The following is a 14,635-nucleotide window of genomic DNA, read 5'->3' on the forward strand; positions in this document are numbered from 1 at the left end:
TTGAGTGGACGAAATTTGCCCCTCTACTGGTGCCCACCATGTGTTCGATTAAATATCTGAAAGAGACTTTGTAATATTCAATTTGATTTATGCGTCACATAAACTTGTTGTCTCTCAAAATTCCCTTAATGATGTATCTCTATTTAATAAATATCCATGAGCTTTAATCCCCCTTATTTGTCATATGTTCTTTCTTAGTTTCTCAACTTATAATTTTATTTTGTTTTTTGCAAATTTCATGTTTATTTATTCAAAGTTTTTTTCTTCAATGTCGACTAATGTAGATGGGTTCATGGACTCCTTGCACTTGGATTTCCCTCACATACTTTTAGCCTTTTAAATGTTGCCCCTTCCCTGAAAATGGGTACTCATATGCACATGCAATAATAGATTCAAAACCAGTAACATCTGGTTATAACAAACATCCAACAACAGTATTGTAAACTTTATCCAGAGCATATCCATACTATTACCCCTTTTATTTCACTGGCAAAGTTCTTAAACAAGTATATTCAGTATGGTGATCACAACAAATAAACTTGTGACTGCAAGTGTCAAACGTACTCATACACTGTGGGGTTGGCTTCCTCGATTTAGGATTGTAGAAAATTTAACTTTCCCTCTTCAAACTAATTTTTTGTTACTTACAACCCATTCTTATATTTTTATTTTTTTGACAAAAATTCGATGACTGGGATCCAACTACGCAAATTACCTAATCAAGCTTAACCTGTTAAATGTTATATTTTTTTAATTTTTTAAACGTTTTGATTGCCTCACTTTACTGTGTTGTTTTTTTTTTTTGTTTTCAACTAATTATTTGCAAATATTGCACATTAATAGTGTTAGTGTTCCAATTTTGCATAGATTTAGAGATTTTTGTTAGGTCAATTTTTTTTCTTTTTATTGTTGTAAATGCATGAATTGGTGGATGACCATCATATCTCTTAGTATTCTACCGTTGGATTTTATGTAACCTATGCACTAAATATTTGTAATTAGTGCTTGTAACCTATAGGTATATTGTAAATGATGATATTCAATCTCCTATCTTGTAAGCCTATAAATAGGTGGTTATACCAAAGATTAAGAGAAGAAAAAACATGGGTGAAACTTTATCTTTAGCATATAACTTCTCTCTACATTTTCTCCCTCTAGTTTTATAACATGATATCAGCACGACATTGCTCTTGGTATGTTTTCTTTCTTTGAATTTTCTTTCTTCTTATATGAGCTAGAGTCATCACATGGTATAGAGTTTCTTTGTACTCACCATCAGACTTCATCATGCTCGTTTAAGGAAAAAAATTCTTATTCTTATTACACATGAATATAATGCCATGTTTTTTTACTTGTTTGATTATTTAATTTTAAGTATGATCTTAATTATTATGATGAGTTTGTATTATACAAAAGATCAGGGCCCGAAGTTCCTCGATCCTCATCATATAACTAGATTAGGACCTAGAGTTCTTTTGATTGAATTAGAACCTGAAGCTCTTTGATTCCAAAATCAGAATTCCATGAGGCCTACATATGTCAAGAACCCGAACCAGAAGTTTCGAGTGCATATACATAGATTTGAGTATGAAGTTCAAAGCACAACTATTAATTCAATTTATTTAGATCTACGTATTCGAACTTGAAGTTTCAAATATATATTGGTATGACCTGAAGTTCAAGTTTTTCATGGATCTTAATACTATATATGAACCTGAAGTTCATTACTTATTTGTGCCTATATGAACTTGAATTGGTTGCAAATCTAATTCTTAAACTTGTAGTTTTATCTACATATTGAATCCACATTAATATTGGATTATCTTGGAATTTCATAGTCTTTAATTTATTTATTTTATTCATCGTTTATATCACTTTACTCATTTTATTTTATTTTATTTTATTTATGTTGGGTTATTAGTTAATTTCTTTTTACAATGGTAATGTTTTGTATTACCGCCCCAATATTGACAGCCAGAGGCCTATATTGGAGAAACTTCCTACTTTCTTTTGTGAGTAGAAAGTTTATAATGTCATGAACTAAAAGTTCATGAGGCCCCAATATTACACAACTATTAAAGTAGTTGAAGATTATGATATCATGAACCAGAAGTTCATTGACCAGATAACTTTTTTGTTGTGGCATGACTATCTTGGCAATCCATGTTCCACAATGATACATAAGATTTTTATAAATTTGTAAGGACATGGTTTAAAGACTCAAAATATTGTCTTGTCCAACAAATATCATTACAAAGAATGCTCACAAATAAAAGCTGTCATAAGATCATCTTAGTCAAAAATTGACTTTGAGCCCTCTTTCTAGAAATAATTCAAAGGGATATTTGTGAGCCTATACAACATTTAATTATGGATCACTTCACCAGTTTTATTGAATGTGCCTACTAAAATGGTCACATATTTGTCTCTTGTCAATACGCTTACGAGTATAACTCCCACATTATCCAATCCAATCAATTTGAATTGCTAATGATGGTAAGTTTATTTTCTTACATTTTGAGACAATTTTCTCGCCATTAGGGGGAGAAATGACAGTTCCTAAAGAACATCGTGAAATAGTGTTGAATTAGTCCGCTTTTGTCTCATCAAGATAATACATATATAAGTTATGAATATGCAAGCATGGATTGATATTCATGTATCACAATCTATTAACATGACAATAAGTGACTATGAGCATAACAAAAATATAGGTTCTAAAAATTTAACTTCCTAGAAGTGGAGATTATTTGAAAAATTCAAGCCCTATAAAAAATAACGCTCTATATGAGGTTATGATCCACATATTCTAATTAATTCATCATAAAAAAGATGTTTGTCCCATAAGTGACAACATCAACCCCTGAAGAGGCATTGGTACCCCAAAGCAATGAGATGCTTATAAATTATGCATGCGCATGCACATGAGAATTGTGGGATTACGAATTGATGATACATTTGGTTTATTAGTCGCTACTACAATCATCAAGGGCTATGATTATATTAAATCTCACCTTATGAATGTCGACAAGTTAAGTGATTGGCCAAAATGGAAATAGGCAATTCCATTTATCACTAAATATGAAGTGCGGGATATTGAACCTATAACTCAAACACCAAATTACAAATGTTAAGTATGAAGGTTATGAATTGGTTCTTGTGAAGTGAAATAAGATCACTAATATTACATAAGGTTTCCTGGTAGAGACATGGTTTTAGTCTCCCATCTCATCATAGATGCATCCACATTTCTATAAGTATAGTTGTTATTTTAACGCGAAACTTATAGCCTTTGTTAAATGCATATTTATTAAGACTGTATGGTACATGAAGATCCTCAAAGCTTATGAAATATTTGAGATATATCAGATGAAGCGACCCCTTGAAGGATATAAAATACCACAATATTCTTAATTAAGAGTTAACACTAAGAGTTTGAGTATTTTGAATTCAAATTTGATATTGTTGTAACATATTCTAACTATTAAATTAGTTGTTGATGCTCCTAAAGAGTTCAATCATTTGAAAAGTGAAAAGTAGGTCGAATAGTGTGATAGACGATCATGTATGAAGACAATGTTGCTTGTATTGCTCAAATCAGAGAAGGGTTCATCAAGGGTGATATAGTTTCAGAAAAAAGCCAAGAGATTGGAGTTAAACAAATTCGTTCACAAGATAATCTGGCGAACCTTTGCCAAAGCTTTTTCTGAAGCCTAAATTCCAGAAGTTAATGAAAATCAAAGGGAAATATTAATCAGGGGGAGATATCAATCAAGGGGAGCATCCCAATTCTACTACGTACATGACATATACGCGTTGTACTCTTTTTCCCTTCGACTAGGTTTTTGTCTCACTGGGTTTTTCATAGCAAGGTTTTAACGAGGCAACATAAGTGCATCCAACACCATATCAATGATTTAGAAGAAAGTTTCACTCTTTTTCCCTTCGCTTCGGTTTTGTCTCACTGGGTTTTCCAAGCAAGGTTTTTAATGAGGGAACTATGTCATTGTATGGTGAACATCCAAAGGGGAGTGTTGAAATGCATGAGTTAGTGGATGACCATCATACCTCTTAGTATTCCATCATTGGATTTTATGTAACATATGCACTAAGTATTTGTAATTAGTGCTTGTAACCTATAGGTATATTGTAAATGATGGTATTCAATCTCCTATCTTGTAAGTCTATAAACAGGTGGTTTTACCAAAGATTAAGGGAAGAAAAAACATGGTGAAACTTTATCTTTAGCATATCACTTCTCTCTACATTTTCTCCCTCTAGTTTTATAACATTTATCAAATTTTGGTCTCCTTTTTTCCTTTAAAAAAAGGTAAAGCCACTCTTACCGCATTTTTATACATTCTCATACCACATTGTGTGGCAGCTTAGATGGACAATCACATTAATTAGTAGATGAGGTAGACAATCACATCAATTTAAATTATTTGTATTTTTTATTTCTTTTATATTATTTACTAATAACTAGCCCCTTGGCACATGCTCACGTTGTGCCAATTGGTTTTATTTTTTATTTTTTATTTTATTTTTAGAATTAAGAAAAGACTAGCCTCTCTACACGTGCTTCCGTGCTTGTGAGAGACTTTTTTTTAAAAAATTTAAAATTTAATTTAGAATTCAAAAAGATAATGGATAGTTGTGTTCTATAAAAATAGGGTTCATTATCTGATTTTTCTTTTAATTTTAATTTTTTATAATATAAAAAAGTGTGAATTTACCATATTATTCTAATTTAATTAATAATTTTAATTCTTAATGTTTTGATTAGCAAATGACATTTTCTGATATTTTGAATGTTTCACCATTCTCTGCCTTTTGCTTTATATATATAGATAAAAAAAACAGATAAAAGGAAACAAACCCCTATCCAACGTCAAAACTGATTCTCCCCCCACCCACCTAGCCAACGTGACTCATCCCCTCTCTCCTTCCTTCCACCACCATCTCCTCTCACCTTCTCTACTGGCACTCCACCTACACTATCCATGGACACTCCACTATCCCTCCTTTGGTTATTGGCGAGTGTGTTTTTTTTTTCCGTATCAATTTCTTCTTTTCTTGTCAAATCCTTTTTTTTGGTAAAGAAAACAATGAACAATGGCTATAAGTCTGCAATGGTGGAGAACAAAACGATCCAAGGCCCAAGGCAACTGGGAAGCCACAATGTAACACCTGGCAACATTTTTTGGTTTTTTTGTGTGCTGCCTTCGATTCTTGCCTAAGCAACGACAATGATTCACGAGACCAAACTAACATAGCCAACCAGCCAACTGCTCATCATCTCAACACCATCTCTCTCTCTCTATCTCTCTCTCTCTCTCTCTCTCCCAAGAATACAGAAAAGAAAATGGAAGCAAATACAAAATTGGTCACGGGCATTGAGTTGAGAGAGAGCAAAAGACTTACACTGGCAATGGTTTCCCTATGAGGACAGACAGCAGATAAGTGATTGTATGGTTCCCAAGCTCTATAAAACATTATATTTTTTGTGCTTTAGTGGTACATAAACCCAACAGTAACAGGGTCATGTGAATGTACATGTGTCTTGTGGGAGGTGGTATGCGATCGCTTTCACATTAACATTATTTCACATGCATGAGAATCGAAAGAAGGAATATATCAATCCCTATATCCTATCCCAATTCAGGTCATGTCAATTTTCATTCCTTTTCTTGGATTGAATTGTATTAGACACCGATTTTTTTTTTCTTTATACAAATGATATGAGAAGGGGGATCCGAACACAGAATCTCAAGTGCAACGATAACTACACTTAACCACTTGAGCTACAAATCCTTTGCTATTAGGTACTAAATTTTATTCACTGAATAACGAGAAAGTGTTTGATTGATTCAAATTTAGGTTCATTTTATACTTTGTGTTTTAATACTAGCATACTAGCAAATTTATAACATCCATATTGCTATAATTGTTGTTTGCAAATATGGTTCTCAACTTCTCATCACATGTGACTAGGTCATAAATTCAAAGACAATTTATTTTGTCTTTTCTCATCCATAGTTGCTGCTACCTCTGCCACATTATTTTCTAACTACATGGTGAAAACAACAAAATTCTGTAGTTTGGGCCAAACTACAAGGACAAAAATGTGATTTGATCTCTAGACTAACTTCCATGGCATGGCAGTATGTCACACCATATACCTTTCAATGTTTGCATCCATAGAATTCTCTAGCTACGTCTATCAGTTAGAGAGATGCAAATTTAACCATCCTGTATATAAATAGTCCTATGTAGTCCTAACACCACACTTAAGGAAAACATATAACTCTCTCTCTCTCTCTCTCTCTCTCTCTCTCTCTCTCTCTCAAGTTGTTTCTTGAGTCATAGTAGCCAGCATTTCTCTTTTCTGATATATACAGTAGGCAATGATGGCAATGGCAAGGACTCTAAGGATTGTGCTCTCCCTCGTTATGCTTCATTTCTTAATAGTAGAGAACCATGTAAGCAATCAATTAATCTTTGATCTCTCTCTCTCTCTCTCTCTCTCTCTCTCTCTGTGCCACCCTCCCTTATATATATGTTCATTTTCATCTGTATATATTATGCATGCCTGCGTTACTAATCACCCTATGAAAATTCAAGTGATCTCATTGAACTGTTGAACTATTTGCATGTTGTACTTTGAAGCGGAGATATATAATTGCAGTAGGATTATTTAAAAGAAAATTAAAACAAGAAGATTGTGTTATTCAATGGTATTATTGAGTGCATGCAAGTCTATCCCATCAGAACTTAAACATTTTGAAATTTCTCCCCACCTCTATCTGATTTATTCATCTGCAAATTTCGTAAAAATTTATGTTGCAGGCTACTACCATTACTGAGGCTCCAGCACCACAGCCCCAAGGCAGTAACAACCACACGATGGTAAATTATATATCTACTGGCATTTTCTGCTTCAATTTTTGATATGTTTTTGTCTGATATTTAATTTAATTACCTCTTTTTCCTTGAAAAATTCAGAATGGAATTACTGAAGGCAGCCTTCAACCTCAAGGTAAGGATCCTAATCAGCCATATAATTTTTATTTTATTTTAAATCAACTGTTTTATTTAACCAAAAAGAAAAAGAAAAGAAAAGGTTGATAGAAGTTTAACATGATACTGTACAGAGTGTGGTCCGCGTTGCTCTACAAGATGCTCAAACACACAATACAAGAAGCCATGTTTGTTTTTCTGCCAAAAGTGCTGCGCTAAGTGCTTGTGCGTGCCTCCAGGCACCTACGGGAACAAGCAATTCTGTCCTTGCTATAACAACTGGAAGACCAAGAGAGGAGGCCCCAAATGCCCTTGAGCTAGCTCACTCCTTGTACATATAATTATGTTTTATTCCTATTTTTCAGGCTATTTTTCTTTTACTTAATAATTGAACTTAATTGTATTGCTTTATATGCTTTTGAATTTGTTGTTTGTAGATATATTAATAAAAAATCCTTTTCGTTTGGCTAAGAGCATCTTCAACCAATGTGTCAAAAGTGACACATAGACATTTAACGGCTAGAAATAACATCTCACATCACTCCAACCGATGTGTCAAAGCTGATGTGGAATGAAGGCTGGAGGTTGAGATGTTATTTTTGACATTCCAAAAGCAAGATGTCAAATGAATATTTTATTATTTTTAAAGATAGTTAGTTGTTACTTTCATTTATTATTTTCATTTATATTTTTTTTCTTCTTTTTCTTAAATGATTTGACTGTTACAATAATTATTTATTTGACATATCGGATGGAGTGTAAAACTGTATAAATGTCAAATTGCCACATCAGCCATCAAATTTAAATTTGATGTTTGGTATTGGAGATGCTCTAAAACACCTCTAAGTGGATTCTAGCATCTAATTAACCTCGACACTATCTCCCACCACAGGGTGGATTCTTAAGACATTTACTAGATACTTTGATTACCTGTCTCTACTACAAATTTGCTAATAGACTACACTACATAGGCATAGGGAAAACAAAAAACGGATGCCGTTATCGAATTAGACATCAGACACTGAAAAAGCAAGGTATAATGTGTTTAGAAGACATCGTCACTTCAAATTACCGATGCCTTTTATGCTATATGTAGCATCATTGCACCAAATTGGTGATGCCTATAATAAATTTTTTTTTTATAGGGATTTTTTAGCGCCCCTCTATTTTTATTTATTTATTTATTTTTATAACTAATGCCTATTACAATTTTTTTTAGTGGGATTTTTAACATATGATACATCAACAACTTAGATTTAACTGATGTCATAAATATAATTAAACATCAGGTTATAACATGAAATTGTTGTTTTTACTTCTTAAGACATCGGAAAATTTATCATTAGTGAAGTGGTTCTTTTTGAAAGGCATCACAAATATGAAGAAAACAATGCTCATAACAGTTTGACACTACTGTTGAGGTCCAAAAAATCCACATTAGGCCCAAATAAATTTTCGCCCAATGCGATACCTTATCAATAAGAAACCCGATTTGGGCATGCGAAAGTTCGTCATATACGCTTTGCACACATGCCACGCCAAGCAAATAAGCAACATGCCACGCTCAAGTTTAAGTGGGCCCAAACCAAGTTAATGGTGGGGCTTTGATCGGGTTGAGGTATGGATGGTTACAGTATTCATGAGGCCCATTGATGGTCAAGGAGTGGAAATTTTGGGCTACTTGAGACCAAAACTCGCCCATTTCTTGAGTCCAAACATATGGGCAAATATGAGAGAAAACCCAATAGCCCATCACCTTAAGAAAAGGCCCAAACATCTTTAAAAAACTGTCCAATAGCCATAGCCCATAAAAAATCCCACATCAGCCAAAGCTTCCGTGATCTGACGAAATCAAAGGAACTCACAAACCGCTGGAAACAAAATAGCCCAGCCCAGCATTTTATAAAATATCCAATGTCGTGCTCTGTTAAAACTAGTTCAAAGCCAAACCAACAAAAGCAAACCCATGTGCTGATCACCTTTTTGACCAAGCACCCTTACCCATTCTTTTCTCTTCAAGCTTTGGTGAGAAAACAAGAAGCAAAAGTGGGTGGCACCTCACCCACATGAAGAGTCCAGCTGAGGACCTTGGAACCCCAAAAAGCTGCGTGCTTATGGGTTCAAGTTAGAGAAATTTCACCAAACTAGATAAATGGAAGAAAGTGAAGGAAAAGGGAAGAGGATGGCTTGATAAAGTTGAGTCTTCTAGCCCCTATAAAAGGAGACACTTTCTTCCCAGCAAAACAACTCAGAATGGACAGAACAGACAAGAACGAATTGAAGGCAAGCATCCACTCTGGAATCCTTCGATTTCATGCTTTGTTCTTCCATTCCTCTTCCTCTCTCTCAAAACCCATATCCAGAGAGAGCAAGCATCATTTCTCATCTCTGGAACCCTTCGATTTCAAGCCTTGTTCTTCCATTGCTTCCATTTTTCTCCTCTGTCAAATCGTCCATGAGCTTGACGAAGCTTTCGTCAAGCTGCTAGAAATATGCTAAAGCCATTCATGCTTTCATCTTCTACCTCTCTTTCCACAACATAGATTTAGAGAGCAAGCTTCATCTCTCTCAAAGCCTCTGTTCCTCATAGGAAACCTCAAGCCTTCTCTCTCTCTCATGCTAAACTCACGAATACTCAGGTCCTATGCCACAAGTTCTCGTGCCAAGCCCAAGAATTTATCTGTAAGTAACTGTTGGTTTCGTTGGTGAAGAAGACCAAGGTGCTTCCTAAGGCTCAGCTACCATTTCGAAACACTCTTGGGGCCTGATCCTTGAACTCAGACTCAAGGGGCAATTTTACACATGTTTCTCTTTTCGGTAGCCTAAGCCCATTCGTCAAGCTGCTGGAATAAAAAGACCCCCACAACTACAAATGTGTAAAAAAAACTGATACTAAATGTATCAAAGACATTGGAAAGAATATAGGATTGAAGCGATTCTCCTTAAAAGGCATCGATACTTTATATAAAGTGATGCTTATGACAAAAATACACTAATATTTAAGAAAACTTGATGTGAAAATTGTTATATAGACATCGGGAAATAAAACGTAAGTGAAGTAATTATCATAAAAGGCATCGTCAAAGACATCGGGAGAACATAATTTGGAAGAAAGTCAACAACTGAAGCTAATTAAGGCATCATTTTGGTTGAAGAAATCGATGTTGTTTCTATAAAAGACATCAGTTTTTCCCCGATGCCTTTTACACCCCCTTTAGCATCACCTTACGAGGCATCGGTCTATAATAATAAAAGGCATCGGTTTTTCCCCGATGTCTATTAGCCTTTTTTTTGGTAGTGTGTATTCCTTGCATGCCATACTTGATCAAGAAAAGTCTCAATAAGATATCCATTGTGCCCCAAATTGTTTAGTTCCCCTCAATTTTTCAAGATATTGAAGTAAATATTATAGTAAGATCTCTTGAATTCAAAATATAAAGGTTGCTTTGGGTCCCCATAGTTTGCCGATTTTACTACTTTGGTCCTTGTAGGTTCAGTTTTTTTAAATTTTATCTTTGTATTTTCAATTCAAAGCAATTCAAGTACACATATAAATTTCTGCCTCTCTCTCTCTCTTGATCTCCTCAGCTCTCTCTCTCTCTCTCTCTCTCTCTCTCTCTCTCTCCAAATCGTAATGATCGAAACTGTCGGTTCAACCAACAATCGGCAAAGTGGGAATTCCGTTTGTAGCATTTTGACCACCGTCGGTTTGGTAACCAAACTGAACCCACCCCATAATAAAAAAAACTCCCATTTCGGTCAACTCTCCATCACCTTTCTACATCCCAAAAAAAAGACTTTAATTAAATTTCGCAACTCCATAAGCTACAGTTCATATTTATGTGACATGTAAAGTGTAAAATTTAGATTTGATTAATTAGATGGTAATTTGACAGTTTGTCCATTTTCTCCCTCAAACACTCCTTTTACTGCATTCTGACTTTGGCATTGAAGATGGTTCGTTGGTAGTACCACACCATTACCTCTTTGGTGACTCGTTCTATCCCATGTGCAGATAATTTTGACGGAGAAGAGAAGACCACTCTTCCAATTCGGAACCAATAGAAGTCTGACTTTGACCCGATCAAAGTCCTTAGTTGATCATCTGAAATCAAGTGTCAATAGAAAGTAAACAATTGTAGGGTCCAACATATAAAAAATTATTAATTAAACAAAACATTTGACATTTGATCCTTGTCGACATTGCCTTTGTTGCCACCAAATCCATATAGAATAATTTGACTACTAAACTGAAGTAGTTTTCTCTTTCAGTTCTCGTCATTTCATGTTCTGATGATAATTATTTGACATATATGAGCTGAAGATGCCCTCACATGAGTAACGTCAGAGAAAATGCCTCTATAGAGGTGTTATTACTATTGGAGTAGTAATTACATGAGAAAATGATAGAAAAAATGGCCTCTATGGAGCATATCCAGTCTCAAAACAACTAGCACCAAGACAGACACGCCTTCTCTCCTGCCGAAGGAAGACACTCTTCCGAGGTGCCAAGCACTTGCCGAAACTCTCGACTGCCAAAGCTCACGAACTGCTAAACCTAATTTCTATGACACATGTCACCACTGCGGTGACATGCACAAAGTCCCACATCGGAAATCTACACCAACCTCCCACTTTCACTTCCTTATAAAAAGGGCACAATACCCTAGTAAAAAGGATAACTACTTTTCTACCTTTTACTATTACTCTGCAAAAGTTACCCTTCTTAGCTGACTTAAGCATCGGAGAGTCTTTGGCCGGCACCACACCGGTGTTCGAAGCTTGACGACTGTTTCCCTATTTTTGTCTTCTGCAGGCTAGCCTTTATTGAAGGTCCAGACCCTTTCCCTGCTGAAGGCAAATGCCCTTTTTCTCTAAGTTGACCCTCTCCGAAAAAGAGCATCAACAACCCTCTTTGATGTCTTGTTATTTGAGTGTTACACGAGCAAACTTAGAAGAAAAAAAAGGCCCTATGAGCCTCTTTGATGTTTGTCCAAAAAAAGGCCTCTTTGATCTGTTATTATAACCTCAGTAGAAACGGAAACCTTTCATTATTCCTTTTAAAGAACAAAAGAAGTATTGCAAAATATAATCCTTAATTTAATAATTCAAAGTCATTAAAAAAAAAATTGAAAATTTGAAGTTACAGCTTAAGAGTATTTTATTTTATTCTATTATTATTTCAATAGAAGATAGAGAACCTATCAAACAGAAGGATATATATCAATTTTTGAACATACAAACGCATAAACATGAGCACGAAAGGCAATTCAATATCATCTATCTTCAGTAGTCTGTGAAGGCTCTTCGGTATGAGCCACCTTCTTTGCTTTGGCTTATGGAAGTAATAGCTTTGAGTACCTTGTAGTGATGGAGGCTGTTGTTAATTTGACCAACTCCATGGCTTGTGGGATTTAAGGGCTGTTGAAGATTTTCCACTACATGGAGATCTCTGTTAGAAGTTTGAAGAGGAAGAAGAAGTTGATCTTTGGGACTGGGACTGCTGCTGTCGAAGGCCATAGGCTTTGTGCGAGGGTAAAAGAAATCAGTAGGAAAGAAGTTGTAGTGCAGGCCAGCCATGGTTTGGTTGTGAGAAAAGGCCACAAATGCGACTTTTTAAAGAATTTAATGTTTTGGTTATACATGGTGAAGCGCACAATTGTATCTTTTATTTATAGGGAGGGAGGATTTGTTATTTGGCTTGGATTGTTAATTTGTTATTTTCTGGGATTCCAATTAATGTCATTATGCAAATGCATTTTTATTTTATTTTATTTTCTAAAAGTCGATAGAATTTTATTAGATCAATAGAATAAAAAGTACAAAGGACACATACTGTAAAGGGATACATTCCAATAACAATATGACAACCATGGGTAAAACTTCCCCTGTGACCTGAGGCAGCCGAAAAGCTAAAACTATCCATAGAGAATCAAACTCGAAAATAACTTTTTTAAAACCCCTTTCAATGGCCATAATTTCCCCGAATATAGTCTAATGACTAGTTCAAAGACAAAAACTAGCCGCTAACCGGCATGACTCTCTTTGCTGCAATATCTCAAATAGTAGCCTCGCAAGATGAGGCACAGCCAAAGTCAGTCCAGATCTGCGATAATAGATCAACCAAAAAAAAGAGTAGATCGACATAGGTCCACCAGAAGCTATCCGAGCCTTGCTAGAGATAATACATTTCAGTTATACAGAGTTTGTGGGATTTGACATCAGTTTCTTTTAGTAATATATTCTTATGCAATCTAGAACTGAAATTTTAGGAGACTTGTCGCAGCCCAAAGCTTTTGTTGTCTTTGTTTAGTTGCTAACCATACCTTTGGCATTCGCTAGTGACTTGGCTTTCATTAGTTGATGCTGATGGCTTAAGGCGAAGAGGTGGTGACCAAGATTGTGCAGACAAGAAGATAACCATGTTTAACATTTTTTTTTCCCTAGTATAATTATATAGTACTCCGCAAAATCAACTACAAATCTGCCAAACATGGTTCCATCAACGAGGTTCACTTGAAAAATTATCGTAATTTCTTTATCAGTCCAATTAACTTGAAATAATGTAGAATCAAACTAGAGACATTAACTTTACCTAACAAAACATTAGAGTCTTTTGAATCCAATTAATAGTCTCAACTGACATCCAAAGTCAACTTGAGAAACCTGCCGGCACATATTTTTTCTCTAACATACGTTACTTCGAAATTTACCATAAATAGATTATATATCCATGATAATTGACAATTTATGATAAGACAAGACACATATATGATATATCCAAAAGCCTTCAACTATTTGAGTTACATGATTTGAAGTCACATAACTTGAACTCCTGAATTTCTCAAAGTCTAACTTGGGCATTAGAGCCTCTTCGGCAAATGCCACACTAGTTTATAAGAAACTTAGTCGTTTCGTTTGATTTTTGGTCATAGAGGACATTTTTGCAGCTCCCTTGCGTTCCCTTTCTTTTGGTTCAAATTCACCTTCTCCTTTTTGTTAAAGAGTTGGCGATAATGTCCTCAATACCTCTTTTACCCAAATTTCCATTATTTTTTTGAAATTATGAGAAACGAGACCAAAGGTTTTTGTGTTGCAAGCTTGTAGAATCGTTCATGTGAGACCACCATTAGTTTCATGCATTTACTTCTTGCCTGAGTCAAACTTAAGACAGAGAGATGGCCGAAATTGTGTACACACCAAAACATAAAATAGATTCAAATAGACATTGTTTGCAGCCAAAAAAAAAAGAAAAAAAGAAAAGAAAAGAAAAAAAAAGACATTGTTTGCAAGTGTAGCTTGGGGCAAGCACTGGGTCCTCACACGCTAAGCAAAAAACCAAGGGACCATCCTTCTTCTACTCTTCCTTGATATATATATATATATATATATATATATATATATCACAAGAGTGTTTCCATAGGTTACCTAAATTAAGGATGAATCGGGAATTGCAAAAGACTTATAGCCCAAGTGATTAAAAGCAGTTATCCTTGTCACCGACATCATGTGTCACTACAAAAAAAAGTGGCGACAGTCACCATTTTATCACCAATTTTGGGGACTGTTGTGGGTTACTAAAGGCTTTAGTCACTTAAAAAAGCAAAAAAAAGTG

General features: G+C 34.9%; 1 protein-coding gene across 1 annotated transcript; it reads left to right on the forward strand.

Moving 5' to 3' along the window:
• The first annotated feature begins 6,283 nt into the window (after positions 1-6,283).
• LOC103339248 (Gibberellin-regulated family protein) lies at positions 6,284-7,491 on the forward strand. The gene is made up of 4 exons (XM_008242520.2): positions 6,284-6,482; positions 6,850-6,909; positions 7,006-7,039; positions 7,155-7,491. Exons 1-4 carry the CDS (start codon positions 6,408-6,410, stop codon positions 7,334-7,336), a joined length of 351 nt encoding a protein of 116 aa, XP_008240742.1. The 5' UTR covers positions 6,284-6,407; the 3' UTR covers positions 7,337-7,491.
• Positions 7,492-14,635: the final 7,144 nt, after the last annotated feature.

Source organism: Prunus mume, linkage group LG8 (genome assembly GCF_029339155.1).
Source record: "Prunus mume cultivar Tortuosa linkage group LG8, ASM2933915v1, whole genome shotgun sequence".
In the NCBI taxonomy this organism is placed as follows: domain Eukaryota; kingdom Viridiplantae; phylum Streptophyta; class Magnoliopsida; order Rosales; family Rosaceae; genus Prunus; species Prunus mume.